Genomic DNA, 19,183 nt, shown 5'->3' with positions numbered 1-19,183 from the left:
GCCGCCGCTGTACCCGGTCTCCGGCGCCGTCTTGTGGGAGGCATTCATGGACGTCATCTCCGATGATGCCATGGGGTTGTATATATGTTTGGTTGGTCTGAGTAGTCTTTGAGTATGTCAAGACTAAGATTATATATATACACTCAAGGGTTTACGTGTATGTATGTAAACAGAGTTTGTGTAATTAATTACAGTGTGTAGAGTGTTTGAAAATGTTGGCGCCGTTTAGGTGCGGGAGTTTACTTTCTTTTTTTTTTCTTTTTTCTTTTTTTTGTGGATGGTGGTGACCGAGATGTCTTGTACGCATCTTCAAGTGGGGGCTTGGAATTAATTGTTCATAGTTGTATACTGCGTAGTTGATGTTTAATTGAAGGGTCTACAGTTCATATTAGAAGTCTTAACTCAATTGAAACTAGTTTGTACTCTAGGACACTCTTTAATTGCATTAAGACTTTTGAATGAATGTTCGAGTTAGAGAATTGTAATTTTGTACTCTACCTTGTACTCACATGTAGAGTATCTCGTTACGCATAAGTTCGTCTTTTTAAAAAAAAATCGATTAGGCCCCGTTTGACAAAGAGTTAAGGAAGAGGGGTTAAATAGAAGGATTAATGTACTTAGCTCATTCGATAATCTAAAGGACTAAATTATTAACCCGTTAAATAAGTTTTATTTTAGCATTTGTGATCAATTTTAGTATTTGCGAATAACAATGATTTTGACTATTTTCTTTATAATTAGAAGGGTTAACTCTTAATCCTTCTAAATAGGAGTATTAGTAAACCCATTATTTTGAGGGGTTAACTCGTTTTAATCCCTCTAGAGGGGTTAGCTTAACCCTTTTACACAGTGGCGTAGCCAGGAATATTTTTTGCCCTGGACGAAAAATAAAGGTGGTCGGCGGTGAGGGACTTGAAGCGATAGAGGAGGGAGAGGAGCTTGGTGAGGAAGAGGAGGGAGGCGCGGGAGAGGGAGGAGGGTTGGGGATTGTTGAGATGGAGGTCTTAGAAGAGGAGGCAGAGGAGGTTGGATCTGCGGGAGAGGGAGGTGAAGTGGCCGGAGAAGAAGGGAAGCGAGGGGAGGCGGGAGGGGGAGGTGAAGTGGGGCAGTTTCTTGCCCTGGGCAGCTGCCCAGGGCAAGACTGCCCTAGCTACGCCCCTGCTTCTACATTTTTTATGTTTGGCAAATTATAGAGGGTTAACTCACTATAACCATTGTATAAATTTTTTGTGTTTGGCGGGTTAAGAAGGGGTTAAGTCTCCTTAACCCCCCACTTAACCTTTTGCCAAACGGTGACTTAATGTATACGTGTGTCTGATGCTATGTGAACCTGACGTAGCTTGCTCTTATAGCAATGTGGTACATTTATAACTTTATGCTCTGATGAGTTTCCTATGACGAGTTTCCTATATCTTGGATAGATCGTAAGAGTCTTCTCTTTAATAGCAACAGTTCAATTGATCGGTATGATTGATTTACCTTAAGATGAGAAGTAGTAATGCATACAACTAAAAATTATAACCATTCCAGATTTTTTTTTTTCCTTTTCTGGGCACGTTGAAATAGAAACTAGAAGAACAAGAAACGAGAAAAAAACAAAAACTGAGGCTTGAACTTCCATGGGTGTTGACTGGTGAGTCGAGAGGCATTCAATTTCAATTGAATAATCCCAACAAGATTGGGCTAGAGTGATACGTGTCCACGCGCTCATTATGCTTGCAGTCAATTGTTTGCTTAGTATCCGAGATTATCGTTCAACTAAGCTTATCCATTCATTTTGACTAGAGCTGCCACCAATCTTTAATCGAATTCTTCTAATATTTACATATATTTTCTAGTGTGAACTTTAAGCAAATTAGTCTTTCGACTTTTAATGAAACCTGTCTATATTGACTTCCCAAATACACATTGAATATTGAGATTTCGTGTTATTTATAGCTAGCGCTAGAAAAAAGTAAGCAAAAATAATATACAATTTGAGTATGAAATGTTCAATTTTGTTTGAATTCAAGGATTAAGAGAAAATGTTGAGTTCAGATACTGCTTATGTTTGGGGAATTTTAGTCTCCTCGCCTACTGCGATCTGCGCAACTGGGAAGCCAACTCACAATCAACAATATATAAAACAACCACAATCAAGAAGAAAGAACATCAGGATTTACGTGGTTCGGTCGGCCAACTTCGACCTACGTCCACCACGGGCAACAATACGAGATCGAAATTCACTATGTATCAGGGAGAATTACAAGAGGAACCATTCAACTCTCGTCTCTTAATCTATCAACCTCACATACATAATCAATTCTTATATTATCTTCAAAGCCCTCTCCTTACAATCTTTTGAACAGACAAAGACTGTGAACTCCTCTCCCAATGATGTAATCTTTTGGCGGACAAAGACTATGAAACTCTCGTCTCTCGCACAATATTCTTGAATCAGGCCATGCCCTCTGTTAAGCCTAGATTATAAGAATATTGGCTCTCTCTCCTCTGCTTGATTGTTCCTCCAATAATAGAAGAATATATATAGGGAAACCAAAACTCTATCTCTAGCCTAACTTCCTAATTAGAATAGGATTCAAACTCTTAATCACGATGAAACTCAATCTTCTAATCATGATAGAACTCTAACACTGTCTAAATTTTATGAAGTTATACAAAGAATCAAATACACAATCCTAACAGTTTATTGAACGCAGAGTTCTTCATATGGATAATATTTTTGATGTAATTTTTCTTTGTGGACAGTGATGGGGTTGACATATATTAATCATAGGTTACGTTTTGAGTGATGTAAGTTGGTAGAACCTACTTATCAATCTCTGTGGCGTATATTGAATTTTTTGCTATATAGGAACAACATAATTAATGATTGAGAAAGAGACATGGATTACAATTTTCTTCCTTTTTTTTAATCATATCGATGCTATTGAATATCTACAGATGGATTTCATGAATATATTATCCGAAAAAGTTATTATCGTTCCCAGTTATGAGATTTCCTCCAGGCGGAGTTAGTCAAGTAGAACTCAAAATTAGAACTGAGATAATTTGTGTGATAATTTTTTATAGTGTTAGTCCATTAGAACTAGAACTAGGATAAAATTATATAGTGTTAGTCAATAAGAATTGGATAAAAAGTAAAACTGAGATAATTATAAAAATTTATCCCAATTTTATCAAATCATACTCTCTTTAAAAACACGAGTTCGAGAAAATATTTCAGTAGACAAAAATACCTTTGAAATTCAAATATTAATCCATTAATAGTAAGTTGATAAATTGACGAATTCTTATTAGATATACATAGTATGAAGATAAGGATACAATTAAAATGTAAATCTAAATAAAGTTATTAAATGCTAAATTTATAAATGTCTACAAAATAAATAACGTATATGTAAAAACCAAATAAATTAATGAGACAAATAATATCTGTCCCAAATGTCAAACCAGGAATAGCGTAGACCTACAATGTACATAATGTGGATGTGATATTTACAAAATCCACCAAACAAATTAAAAAGATAAAAGTCTTTCTCAAAATTATAAAAAATAAAAATTAAGGAAAACAAAAATCATACTTCCTTTAAAAGCACGAGTTCGATAAAAGCTTTCCATAGTCAAAATTATCCTGTACTAATTTAAATATTTAATTTAAATTATAATCTATGTAATCATAGTTATATATTATCCTAATACCCCATGAACTATCTATAGCTCAATAATTTAAATAAGATTAATAAAATATATGAAACAACCCTAATACCCCATGAACTATCTATAGCTCAATAATTTAAATAAGATTAATAAAATATATGAAACAACTCCGTGGTATCAGTTTATTAAGCTCAATAATTTAAATAAGATTAATAAAATATATGAAACAACTCCGTGGTATCAGTTTATTATATGAAGTATTACAAAAAAAACAAAAGTTTTAAAAATTAGACAATGTGCTCTCAAAAGTTTAAAATTACACAAAAAGCTAAAATTTTAAAACTTGGCAAAGAAAAGAGTAATTATTTGATATTACTTTATTAAGATATATAAATATAACTTATAATTTAATAAAATCTTTTAATAGACAAAAATACCATTGGAATTCAAATATTAATCCATTAGGTAAGAGTAAGTTGATAAATTGATGAATTCTTATTAGATATACACAGTATAAAGATAATGATACAATTTAAATTGAAATGTAATTTTAAATAAAATTATTAAATACCAAATTTATAAATGCTTACAAAATGAAGGGCGTATATGCAAAAACCAAATAAATTAATGAGATAAATATTGTCTGCCCTAACGGTCAAACACAGGAATAGCGCAGACCTACAAATGTATATAATGTGGATGTGATATTTACAAAATCCACAAAACAAATTAAAAAGACAAAAGTTATTCTCAAAATTATAAAAAAATTTAAGAAAAATAAAAATCATACTCCCTTAAAAAGCACGAGTTCGGAAAAAGCTTTCCATAGTCAAAATTACCCTGTACTATTTTAAATTATAATCAATCTAATCATAGTTATATCCTATCCTAATACCCCATGAACTATCTAGAGCTCAATAATTTAAATAAAATTAATAAAATATATAAAATAGCTCCGTGGAATCAGTTTATTACATGAAGTATTACAAAAAAAAATACAAAAAGTTTTAAAAATTAGACAAAATACTCTCAAAAGTTTAAAATTACACAAAATAAAAAGCTAAATTTTTAAAACTTAGCAAAGAAAAGAGCAATTGTTTGATATTCTTTTATTAAGATATATAAATGTAATTTATAATTTAAGATTTACTATCCTTTTTCAGAATATAAAAAAAGTCAAGTTAATACTGGTAAAAAAATAGCAATAATAACAGATTAAACATATCCAGTCAAAGAATAAAAATTTTAAAAATATATGATAGATTAAAAATTGATGTTATTGTATAAATTAAAGTAACTGTATATAATTTTATCAATATGTTAGAGTAGCAAAAATACATAAGTATCATTAATTGATAGAAGACTAAATCGTAAAAAATTAATAATGGACTATAATATATAGCTTAATATTAATTGATTATAATTTATAAATATTGATCTCTATTGGTAATAATATTTATAGAGTAAAAAATTATAAAGATTTATGTATGGAGAACTATCAGAAAATTTAGAGATATCCTTCAAAAGAATCAAGCTGTTTTTATTTCAAATGGAATTCTGAACGTACATGAATCACTTCAATTAACACTAACATAAGTTATATTTATCAAAGAAGCACCAACTGAATCCCCCCTGAAGAATATATTGAACAACTTTGTCCCAATCAAAGAAACATTTTTATGGAAAATAAAAGAAAAATTACTATGCCATGACTCTGTGTAAGAAAAAAAATATAAAATTGATATTTTTTTCTTATATAGTATGACGACTCTGCGTGTGATTTTATTTAGGGGTATGACTACTAACGAATGATCAATTTTTAAAGACATAATAAAAGATAATGATGTAATAGCACTATTAAATTTCAAGATCTCTAAATATGAAGGTAATATATTTCATTACTAAAATTCTTATTAAATATCACTAAATATAAAATTACTTTATATCTGTCTCAAATTTATAGAGAGATATGCATGTCATGTAAATTACATCAATAATATATATCAACCCAAAATACAACTTACTAAAGAAACAAGAGAATAGTAAGTAAACCAAGCAAACGTTCATATAACACCGTAAAAAATATTATATTTTAAAGCTAATATGCAGCACTCTTTCAAGGTAAGCTGCCAAGACAAAAGCATCTCCATTAAGGCTCTTTATAAACGCAATAGAAATTTAAATTACTAATATATACAACTATTATAACATTCGAAAGAGATATGATCTTAGAAAACCTACTCTAAAATTCATACAATTAAACCTAAGAATAATTTACCAATATACACTATCGCACCATTAAGGTAACGATAACTACCATTTATAATACAGTTGAGCAGTGGTTCTATGTTTACAACGGTTGTAACAAGAAAGTTGATAGAGATGTTAATAATAAGTGTTTAAATGATAAATGTTGCAGAATCATCAATGATATAGTACTACGGTTAAGTGATATCCCTTCTTCATGAAATAAATATATTGAAATCAAATATTAATATTATAATCTAAAAAAATTAATAATAAAAAATATAATATATTTAGTTTAGATCCTCATGGAAAATAACACAGACAGCAAAGGTAACATTATGACACAACAGAAATTCTTATTGGATACACAACAGAAGAATTCATTACAGAGAAAAAAGAGGTAGCTTCTAACCTTATTTAAATAATAAATTAAAAGCACAAAAAATTATATATATAGGAAGTTAACATTTATTCTTATTGTTATAGGAAAAAATCGAAGTCTATATTGTCAAAATTTTATGTTGAACATAAGAAATATATTCAACTTCTTTGTGAGTTTAGACGAGAAGACAAAAGATGAATGAACCTAAGGAAAGATAACGTGCTTCAGCCTCATATCACAGTCAATGTAAATGATTAAGACTACTCTAGAATTGCCCAGGAAAAAGATAAAGATGAAGAAGGATTGATGTCGACTCAATAAAGAATAAAATAGAAGCAATAAAAGATGATGTTTTCTGAATTGTTATAGAATAGTTTAATTTGTTTAGTAAAATTAGGAATTTTTAGAAGGGGTTTTTATAAATTATTTTTAGTGCTTTCATATGCATATGTGGATGCTTTTATTATATAAAAGTGTACTAGAGTTAGCATTAATCTTTAGTTTATGATTTTTTTATTAACTATTTTTTGTCATTTTAGCCCACTTTAAATCAATCATCTTGGCTCATTGGCTTTATTATTCATCTTCCTTTTATAACATAAAATTTTTAAGTGTTTTCACTTTCATAACGCTATACTTCCTCAGGTCAAGCTCAGTTTCATGCTGATCTAAATAAAATAAAAATTTAAATTAGCTTTAGATTATAGTTATCTCCTAACAATTCAACTATCAACGTAAAAATATAAACTGGATGTAGTCTATTCAAACAAACATCAAATAAATAAATAATCAAAGTGTAATCTAGAAACAAATTTTAGTAAGAAAATAAACCAAAAATACTTAAATTAAAGTGAGCAAAAATTATCTTAAAGTGAGAAAAAATTATCGAAGTGTAACTGAGGAACAAATTTTAGTAAGAAAATAAACCAAAAATACTTAATCATATTATTTAACTACATGCATTACACGTACATAAAATCTAGTTTATATAGAAAAGAGAGAGTTCTAGTCTCTCAAATTGTTCCAAGTTTTAAGCGAGAAATACACGATAAAAAACTATAACTTTTTATTTACTTTTTATTCATACTTTATTTCTCCATCATCTTCAATCCACACTATAAAATGAGATCACATCTCTTCTTACTGTTCCCCTCTATTTAATGTTATTTTTACTTTTTATTAAATATTTTAATTGTATAATTAATTTAAATTTAAAAATTACAATATTCATGTTTTATTAAAAATTAATTAAATTTGAGAGATGATGGAATGATGTTTGGTAGAATGAAAAAGAAAGCGAAAAAAGGGGGAAAAACTATGGTTTTTAATTTATATTACAATAATAATTCCAAAAAATCAAAAAGTTTCAAATTATTATTATTATAATAATATCTTATAGTCTATCTAATAGTTCTTCAAGATTAATTAACACTAAAGTAAATAATTAATAATAATAATAAGTTTTAAAATGTATAATTAGTAGTCTTATCATCAAAATACATGATTTATATGATTATTGATTTCTGAAAATTATCCTTAATTATACTAACAATTGTCCCACTAAAATATCATGTTTTAGAAAGTTACTCCCAATTATCCCATTAAAATATCCCACATTAAAAAATTATCCCATAATAAAAATTGTTCCACTTTTGATTCTATCAAAAGTGTTCTCGCTTCATGCAATCAAATAATATACTAGGGATAAAAATCTTCTTCAAGCTTCTAAAAAAAATAAATATGGGCTTTTTAAAACCAGATTAAATTATTAGGGTAACTTACTTACAGACAAAATTTTGAAATAGTTCCATTTTAATATTTATTCATAGGAATCACTCATTTCAAATTTATTTATAAAAACCGATCCAATTTCAACCACATTAGTACTATTGACCGAAACTGATCAATTAAATTAATAAGACAAGATTGTCAATCTCACCTAATTAGTAGATCATAGTTCAAAATAGATGTGGTTGACAACTACAATAATTTTAAACTTAAATATCTCTCCTAATTAAGCAGTGTTGTCAACCGTGACTAGTTAGTAACATCTGTTTTTTTAACCCAATTTCAGCCAAGGGTGTTATGTAGCTAAAATAGGGTCAATTTTATTAAATAAATTTAGAGAAAGTTTATTTTTGGTAAAATAAATATGAAATGAGTCTATTTTAAAACTCATTAAATGACACTTAAATAACCTATTGTTCACCATCTTTATACTTAAGTACTCTAAGTTGTAAAAAATAATACTTTAATATATAGGTTATAAAAAAGTAAAATTCTGATACGCTAAGTTATAAAAAATTTAGCACGTTAGTATATTTGTTAGTTGTACACCCATGTGACCAGCACATGATATTTTTGTAATAATATTAACGTTATTTATATTCATATTTACCACTCTATTTACCCTCCATCTTTTTATTAAACTTTACATTCATTTTTATGAAGGGGTATTTTCTAACATAATAGGATTTTTAATGATATTTACAATATTCTCATGGTGAAAAACTTAAGACATTATGTGTTATTTTTTTATAACTTTTAGAGTATTTAAGTGTAAACGTAATGAAACAACGTAATGAAACAACGGGGTGTTTAAGTGTCATTTAGCTTTCAAAAAAATTTCTATTTGTTCACCTTTGTCATTTTGGAAGGCCTCATATCCTGGGGCTAGAGGATTATAAGCTCTTGACTAACTCCAGCCCTACTAGTAGTTTTTAAGCTATGATATTAAAAATATTTATGATAAAAAAGCTTACTATATCTAAAAAAGAATAAAAGATGATAGAAATCTATGTAACATGGATAAAAACACACAGCCAAGTTAGCATAGAAAAAAAAAACTAATAATGATGATAATCTAAGAATAAAATAACATAAATATGTTTTAATATTCATCTTGGAACTATTATTGGATGAGATCATTTTAATGTCTTTTTTAAATAGCAAACCTTTTCTCCAAATCTATCACTTTTAAAACACAACATCTCTACTTTTCAAAGGTGGATAATTTTCTGTCTTTCTAAGAAATCCTCTAATAGTATACTGTAATTTCCAAAGTTGAATTGACTAAGTCAATGAGCAATATTCAGTCGGATGATCCGCAACTTTCACCAACATCTTAATTTCTTAATTTTGAGAAAATTTGCTTAACTTTCAAGCAATGTTTAAGCTTAATTTATTAAAGTTTATTCTTAAAACTTGACTCATCTTGTTTTAGAGATTTTTTTTTTTTTTTTGAAGTTCGCTATGTAAGCGGCTCCTGGTATAATAAAAGACTCATCTTGTTTTAGAGATTTTTTATTTTTTATTTTTTTTGAAGGGTATATCCACTAACCTCCATTGTATATAATTTAGTTCCCGCAAATTGGGGAGTAGAGGAACTAAAATATTTTGGACTAACATGATACAAATCCAACAGCTAAGAGATGAGTCACATCCATTTTCTTTAATTACTAAACTCCCAAATATGATTATTATATTTCTCATTCCCTTCTTTTTCTTTCCTTTGCCTTGGTTCCCCTTTCTTCCCTTGTCCTTTGTTGGTAAACTGCCAACCATAGCATAGTCTAGTAATAAGGTAATATTATTATCCATTTGATACGTTTTTGATGATTATATAGTTCACACAAAACTTGACGTTATACCTTTCATCAATAAGATAGTAAATGATTCTGATAATTATATAATTCTTTGTCCAGATTAATATTAAACTGGGTCCCTTACATCTGAAATTACTCACAGATCCCTCAAATTCTAAGGATTCTTATAGATTGGTCCGTCAAGTTAGCCAAAGTACTGAAAGAAACTTCTAGCTTTATCTCTCAGTTAAGTTTAACTAGGGGGTGTTGTTAGATCTTAACCAAAACTTGAGATCTAAAACCATATAGCCATGATTAATTCAAAGAGATTAACAAGAATCATAAAGGAGCGGAAGCTTATACCTGAATCCATTGCTTGAACTTGAGATGGGTTTTGATCTTCTAACCTTAGGGTTCCTCTAAATCCGAATTTCTCTTACTAGATGGGGGTGTAGAGAATTAGAGAGTGTAACCCTAGATTAGGGACCATAACCCCTTATTTATAGATGTTGTACATTTACAATTTGGCCCCTCAACAAATCACAATTACAACCTGGTATCTGCACATATAACCCCATGACTTATTTAAATACCCAATTAACCCAAATTAATTGATCACTTTAGTGGGTTATCCTGAAAGATAGCAATACACATTGATTAATCATATGTGCCCACAAATAGATTTATTAGATTAAATCCAACAATCTCCCACTTGGGTACCATATGATTCTTTAAATTGTGTATAACCTTATGAGCTCAAAAATTGCTATCACTGAAAAGGTATTTCTGAACAATCTCGTCCATTGACTATATCAATATAGGATCAAAGCGGCCTTCGTCACATTTATTGTGACTCGACCCATCAATGGTCACATATACCAATACAATCAAACGACATAGATCAATCATGGATGTGCAGCATGAAAATTACATGCAATGTGATCAGTACATGTCTATTTTCAACTGGTCCTCCTTTAGTGAGGTCAAAACCAAACATAATGTACAGAGTGTCTTAACTGAATACTTTATTCTGATCAGACAATACAACCAAACATAAAGCACCACAAATACAAACTCCCACTAAAACATAATATCCTCAAATAATACCACACCCATATGAGCAGTATGCTCATGAAAGACCTTAGGTGGCAATCCCTTAGTAAGAGGATCAGCTATCATGGAGTTTGTCCCAATGTGCTCTATGGATATCTGTCCACTCTGTACCCTTTCTTTCACAACCAGGAACTTAATGTCAATATGTTTTGACTTAGTTGAGCTCCTGTTGTTATTGGAATACATTACTGCAGATTTATTGTCACAATATAACCTTAGTGGTCTTTCAACATTTTCCAAAATGCGCAGTCCCGTGACAAAATTTCGCAGCCATATTCCCTGATTGGATGCCTCATAGCAAGCTACAAATTCTGCTGCCATAGTGGAGGAAGCTACTAGTGTTTGTTTGACACTTTTCCATGATATAGCTCCTCCTGCTAACATATAAATGTAGCCTGATGTAGACTTCCTGCTATCTTGGCATCCAGCAAAATCAGAGTCCGAATACCCAATGACCTCTAATTTCTCTGATTTTCTGTATGTGAGCATGTAATCTTTTGTTTTCTGAAGATACCTCATAACCCTTTTGACTGCTATCCAATGATCCATACCAGGGTTGCTTAAGTATCTGCCTAACATCCCAACAATGTACGCAATATCCGGACGCGTACATACCTGAGCATACATTAGACTTCCTACAGCCGAAGCATAAGGAATCTTCTGCATTTCCTGAATTTCAAGGTTACCTTTAGGGCACTGATTGAGACTAAACTTGTCTCCTTTAGCAACAGGGGTGTCACCTGGTCTGCAATCTTGCATGCCAAACCTTTTAAGTACCTTATCGATATAGCTCTTTTGTGATAATCCAAGAATACCCCGAGAGCGATCTCGATGTATCTGGATCCCTAATATAAAAGAGGCGTCCCCAAGATCTTTCATCTCAAAATTCTTTGATAGAAATCTCTTGGTTTCGTGCAACATGCCTATATCATTAGTGGCAAGCAAGATGTCATCCACATACAGAACCAGAAAAATATACTTACTCCCACTGAACTTGTGATATACACAGTCATCAACAATGTTCATCTCAAAACCGAACGAGATAATTATTTGTTGAAACTTATGATACCATTGACGAGGAGCTTGCTTGAGTCCATAGATGGATTTCCTTAATTTGCAAACCATATTCTTTGGGTCTCCTGACACAAAGTTTTCAGGTTGCACCATATAAATCATCTCATCAATATCTCCATTGAGAAATGCAGTCTTAACATCCATCTGATGTAACACAAGGTCATAATGAGCAACAAGTGCCATGATTATTCTGAAAGAGTCTTTCGATGAAACCGGAGAGAAAGTCTCTGTATAATCAATGCCTTCCTTTTGAGTATAGCCTTTAGCCACAAGACGCGCCTTATACCTCTCCACATTACCGTTTGCATCCCGCTTGGTTTTAAAAATCCATTTACAACCAATTGGTTTTGCACCTTCTGGCAATGGGACAAGTTCCCAAACCTTATTGTCTTGCATAGACTTATACTCTTCATTCATGGCATCAATCCACTGTTGAGAGTTAGAACTTTTCATGGCCTGAGAGAAGTTGATTGGATCATCTTCCAACATTCCACTACTTTCCTCATGTTCTTGGAGAAATACAATATAATCATCCGGAATAGCATTTCTCCTTTCTCTCGTGGATCTCCTTAATGGCACTGGTTCTTGAGGTTGTTGAGTTTGTTCTTCTGGAACAGGGAGTTGTTCAACATTATCATCTTGAGGTTCCGGATTTACTTCTTGAGCAACAACAGGTATAGGAACCTGAATATTGTCAAAAGTAACTGTATGGATTGGATCTGAAGCCAATTCCTCCTCAAAACTAATGTCTCTAACCTTATTTCTCCCCCCAAACTCAACATCCTCAAAGAATGTTGCTGTTCCCGTCTCAAAAATATTCCTTATAGTGGGATCATAAAACTTATAGCCCCTAGAGCGATCAGGGTACCCAATAAAGTAGCTGCTAACTGTTTTGGAGTCCAATTTCTTTTCATTTGGCCTATAAGGCCTTGCCTCAGCTGGACATCCCCAAATATGTAAATGCTTTAAACTGGGCTTTCGACCAGTCCAAAGCTCATAAGGTGTTTTAGCAACTGCTTTACTTGGTACTCTATTCAGAATGTAAGCTGCTGTCTTAAGTGCTTCTCCCCAGAGTGACTCTGGTAAAGAAGAATGAGCAATCATACTTCTTACCATATCCTTAAGAGTCCTGTTTCGTCTTTCAGCTACACCATTCATGCTAGGTGAACCCGGCATAGTGTACTGTGGGACGATACCGCATTCCTCTAGGTATCTAGCAAATGGTCCTGGACGTTGTTCACCTGAACCATCATATCTACCGTAGTACTCACCACCACGATCAGATCTGACGGTTTTAATTCTTCTGTTGAGTTGATTCTCAACTTCAGCTTTATAGGCTTTGAACATGTCCAGAGACTCAGATTTTTCATGAATAAGATATAGGTGCCCATAACGTGAGTAATCGTCTATGAATGATATAAAATATTGTTGACCATTCCAGGATTCCGTAGGGAATGGCCCACAAATATCCGTATGTATCAATTCTAAGACATCCGAAGATCTGTTGGCACCTAATCTCTTCACTTTGGTCTGTTTTCCCTTGATACATTCAACACATACGTCGAAGTCCGAAAAATCAAGGGAATCCAAAATGCCATCAGACACAAGACGCTCAACTCTACCTTTTGAGATATGACCTAAGCGCTTATGCCATAATGTCGCCGAATTTTCCTTATTTAATTTACGCTTAGTACCACGTGATTCCACATGCAAGGATTCATTGTAAGAAGCAATTGTATCAAGCAAATATAGGTTGTCATAAATACTCAAGTAACCGGTTCCCACAACATTTGAATTAAAAGATAAACTGAATTGACTGTTTCCAAATGAACAAGAATAACCTGATTTGTCCAATACAGAAACAGAAACCAAATTCCGTCTAAAAGACGGTACTACAAAAGTATCTTTTAAATCCAAATAATAACCAGTTCCTAACAACAACCTAAAGTGCCCAATTGCTTCCACATCTACCGATTGTCCGTCGCCCACAAAGATGTGTCTTTCAACATCACTTGGCTTTCGGTAGCTCAGGCAACCCTGCATAGAAACACTTATGTGAGTAGTAGCACCAGAGTCTAACCACCAAGTGTTTCTAGGTACTGAAGCTAAATTAACCTCAGAACAGACCAAAGCAAGGAACGTACCCTTATTATCACGCCAGGCGTGATATTTTGTACAGTCCTTCTTTACATGTCCAGGCTTCTTACAGAAGAAACAACCCTGATTATCCTTATGTTGTTTCTTCTCAACTGGACCCTTAGCAGCTTCCTTATCATTCTTCCTTTTCTTGCCCTTATCCTTAGAGGCATAGGCCAAATGAGCACTTTCTGTCTTATCTTGCTTCAACCTGTCTTCTTCTTGCACACAGTATGAAATGAGCTCATTTAGAGTCCATTTCTCCTTTTGGCAGTTATAACTGACCTTAAACTGATTGAACTGTGCAGGAAGAGACAACAAAACCAGATGCACTAATAACTCGTCACAAAGATCGAGTTTAAGTGCCTTAAGCTTTGAAGCAATATGAGACATTTCCATAATGTACTCCCTGATATTTCCTTTGCCCTTATACTTCATTGAAATCAAGCGAGCTAAAAGCGTGCTTGTTTCTACCTTATCGTTTTTCGCAAAACGCTTCTCAATTTCGGCAAGGAAATCTTTAGCCTTAGTAATCCCTTCGGATTCTATGCCCCTGAAGGCTTCCGGAACGCCGCGCTTAATGATCATAAGACTCATGCGATTTGAACGCTCCCACTTCTCATGCTCCTTCTTTGCATCAGGAGTGCTTTCCGCATTGAGAGGTTGGGGTTGTTCAGTTCTTAAAGCATAGTTAAGATCCATGCAGCCAAGAACAATTAATATGTTCTCTTTCCAAACCTTGAAGTTTGTCTCATTTAGCATGGGAATTGAGTTGATGTTAGCAGAAATTGTTGCAGCAGATGCATTAGCTAAAATAAAACAAAAGAATGCTCACATCAATAACCATAATCAATAAAATTCAAATAATGACAATCCCCATCCAAGATACCGGCACAACATTAATATCAAGTCTTTGGACAGTAATATTAACTTGTAAGTGATACCTTGTTGCAATGATCAAACATTGACAATAACTCATGTCAAATAATGAAACTATCTTTGGATCGATTCATTATTCACATGTAAACCTTATAATTGTCACACGCCAAAAAAACTTAATTGGGGTCTCACAACTTAATTAGGGCCCATAACTTAATTGAATAAATTAAGTATACCAAAGTGGACCCATGAAAAGCTGAGGCTTAACCATAGTGAACACGAAGTTCGCTTGACTTCGAACGCGAGGTTCGACTGTATTGAGTACGAGACTCACTTAAGCACGAACGCGAGGTTTGTTTGAGAACGAACGCGAGGTTTGTTTGAAAAATGAACGCGAGGTTCAACTTGAGAACGAACGCGAGGTTCGTTAAAAAAAATGAACGCTAGGTTCGACTGAAGTACGAACGTGAGGTTCAACTGAAGCTCGAACGCGAGGTTCGACTGAAGCATGAACGCGAGGTTCGACTGAAGCTCGAACGCGAGGTTCGCCTTAGAACTGAGCGCGAGGCTCACATTAGAACGAACGCGAAGTTCGTTGAGCGCGAGGCTCACTTGAGAACGAATGCGAAGTTCGTTTGAACGCGAAGTTCGGTTAAAATTGAACGAACACGATGTTCGTTTGAAGCTTACCGCTTCGCCAAAATTTGAGGTAACCACCTCCTTAATGTTCGCCATGTTTTCACGCACGAACCCTTAGGGTTTCAAACTGAAACCGCCGCCATTAAATCAAAAACAGATCTAGAATCGAAAAATGAGTTTTCTTGATCCAGATCCAAGAAAAGTTACTGCCGAAAAAATCCAAAAAATTCCAAAAAGTTACTGTTCACCGGCGATTTTTCAGTTACTGTTCATCCGAAAAAACTTTACTGGTCATCCGAAAATTTTCGTTATTGTTCATCCGAACAAAAAAACTTGAATGTTCACCCGAAAAAAATTTCGTTACTGTTCATCCGAACAAAAAAACTTTACTGTTCATCTAGAAAATTTTTGCTACTGTTCGTCCGAACAAAAATTTACTGTTCATCCGAAAAACAAAACTGAATCTTTAACCAGAGATTTAAGATCAGAAAACCCAATAAAACTTAAATCCCTAAGAATTAATCAAGGTGGTTCTGATACCACTTGTTAGATCTAAACCAAAACTTGAGATCTAAAACCATATAGCCATGATTAATTCAAAGAGATTAACAAGAATCATGAAGGAGCGGAAGCTTATACCTGAATCCATTGCTTGAACTTGAGATGGGTTTTGATCTTCTAACCTTAGGGTTCCTCTAAATCCGAATTTCTCTTACTAGATGGGGTGTAGAGAATTAGAGAGTGTAACCCTAGATTAGGGACCATAACCCTTTATTTATAGATGTTGTACATTTGCAATTTGGCCCCTCAACAAATCACAATTACAACCTGGTATCTGCACATATAACCCCATGACTTATTTAAATACCCAATTAACCCAAATTAATTGATCACTTCAGTTGGTTATCCTGAAAGATAGCAATACACATTGATTAATCATATGTGCCCACAAATAGATTTATTAGATTAAATCCAACAGGTGTTTGTTTGCATGCAAGTGAAAGATGAAAGTGAGAAAGTTACTTTTATTTAACAATTAAGGTATTTGTTTTCATGTAAGTGGTTATGAAAGTGAGATGTAAGAAAGTTACCACATAAGATTTAATGTAATATTGACTTCCCCTAAAAAAGTGGTGAAGTCACATGAAAGTGATAAAAAGGTAACTAATTTAATTAAATGATTTTAATTATATTTTCTAATTAATCGTATTTTGTCACGTCATCTTCACATTGCACTTTTGATAATAATTTAATTTTTCAAACAAACAATGTATTTCACTTGCGTGCTGTAATTTTTCAAACAAACAATGTATTTCACTTGCGTGCTGACATGGATGTAAAAGTCATTTGTAAAAAAAGTAACTTACATATTTTAAACTTGCGTGCTGACATGGATGTAAAAGTCATTTGTAAAAAAAGTAACTTACATATTTTAAATTCACTTTCAAATTGCCAAACACCTCCTAAGTCGTTCTTAACAGTGTAAATCCAAAAACCACTAACTGAAAACTCAATACCTACCACTAAGTGGGCCCTATCAAAACTAAACCACTAAGTGGGCCCTATCAAAACTATCTCTTTAGGAATAAAAAATATATAATTCTCAAACTAATCCTCTAGCCATCCGTATACGGTATAAATCATCTTTTCCTATAAATTGTTCTGATAGAATCATTACTCCTACACGTTCATTTTCTTCAACTGCCAAAAATCTCTGATCTTAAGAGTTAACCCAATGATGGTCTCAAGATTTGTGGGACTAACTTGCAAACATTTGAGTTGACATATAAGAACAATTTCAAAGATTTGAGGGACCAATATCTAAATAGGAACCATACGTAAATAGCACTTACACACTCTATTGTTTCATCTACTTATCACTTACATGCTCTTACTTTGTTTTTGGTAGCACTCTTGTTTTCGGTAGCGCTTATATACCCTAAAGTTATTAAAACTTGCACTTGAGTGTCCCAAAGTTTTTAAATCTGATACTTAAATTGTGGAGAAATCAGGAAAAGAATCAGAAAAACCAGAAAAACTGGCATAAGTCGACTCATGCACTGTGCACGAGTCGACTTACGATCTGCAGCCGAATTGTGATTTTAGCCTCTGTCAAGTCGACTTAGCATGACTGTTAAGTCGACTTATGGCAAGTCGACTTAACAGTCTGTTAAGTCGACTTATGAAGTGTTCTCCAGTTGTTGATTTTCTCTCTGTCAAGTCGACTTGTGCACACTGATAAGTCGACTTATAGCGGGTTTTTTGCATACGCAGGTTTCCTATTTGCAGTCTGATTGGGGTTTTGTTTTGATATAAATAGGGAAACGATTTGTGAGGGTTTTTTATCAGAGATTGAGGAATCTTTTGAGCATTGTGAGAGGGAGATATTGTGAGCAAGGTGAGATCTTTGGTTGAGGGTTAGTTTGAGAGAATTTGTGTGATTGTAACCCTTTGTACTCTCCTTGATTTAGTGAAATCTCCCCATCCTCTCCCGTGGACGTAGGCAAATTGCCGAACCACGTATATCTCTGTGTTTGGATTGATTTGGCTTTATTGGTTGGATTTGTGCAAGAGTTTGTCTTTCTTCTACTCGTGATCACAGGTTCGTTGTGAGTTCGTGCAAGGCTTCCGCAAAGGCGCGCGACAAGTGGTATCAGAGCTCAGATTCAGATCTAGGGTTTTGGATTAGGTGGAGGAAGATTCAGTTTGAAGCTTGGTTCTTGGAGTTCTAGGCTTTGGTGGAGTTAGGGTTTGAAGTTGCCGTTGAAGATCTCGCTTTCCTCGTGTGGTTAGGAGTTCTATTTGGAATCCAATCTAGGGTTCAGTTGGGTAATTTCTTATTCTTTCAAAGTTTGGATCTTTCTCTACAATTTGGAAGTTGTGATTATGGGTGAAGTAATTGGTGAAAGCAGCAAGATGACAGGCACAGTTCAAGTGGGTTTTCAGAACACTAAGATTAGTGTTGTGAAATATGACGGCAAGATCAATTTTGGTTTGTGGATGAGCGACGTACAGGATGCGCTCAATGCTCAAAATCTGGAGGAGACCATCATGGTCGATGTGAGGCCACCTAAGTATGAAGAAGCGATATGGGAAAAGATGAATCGAAATGCTTGCGGGGTGATCAGGTCCTGTTTGGAACAGGAGCTGAAATACGATGTGATTGGGGTGACGTCTGCGATGAAGATGTGGGAAATTCTCAACAATAAGTACCTTACGAAGAGTGTTGAGAACCGGTTGCACTTGCTGCGAAGGTTATTCAGATTCCAGATGTCCAGAGGTACCTCGCTTGCGGCTCATGTGAACAACTACACTAAGTTGTTGTCGGACTTGGCGAACGTGGATGAGAAGATCACAGATGAGTACAAGGCTATTATTCTTTTGGGCTCCTTACCGGATGAGGAGTATGATACCTTCGTGCTTACGTTGCTGAACGGGAGATCTTCTATCACTTATAGTGAAGTGACTA

The 19,183-nt window shown here is 33.4% G+C and overlaps 1 protein-coding gene across 1 annotated transcript in view; it reads right to left on the bottom strand.

Annotated features, from left to right (window-relative positions):
* The window catches only part of LOC109831401 (CASP-like protein 1D1), a 2,084-nt gene extending 2,012 nt beyond the window's left edge, over nt 1-72 (bottom strand). Inside the window, exon 1 of the mRNA XM_020398727.1 lies at nt 14-72. Coding sequence (XP_020254316.1) covers nt 14-72 — 59 coding nt within the window. The remainder of the gene's footprint in view (nt 1-13) is intronic.

Source organism: Asparagus officinalis, chromosome 2 (genome assembly GCF_001876935.1).
Source record: "Asparagus officinalis chromosome 2, Aspof.V1, whole genome shotgun sequence".
Lineage (NCBI taxonomy): Eukaryota > Viridiplantae > Streptophyta > Magnoliopsida > Asparagales > Asparagaceae > Asparagus > Asparagus officinalis.
This window is presented reverse-complemented; position numbering and strand designations above follow the sequence as displayed.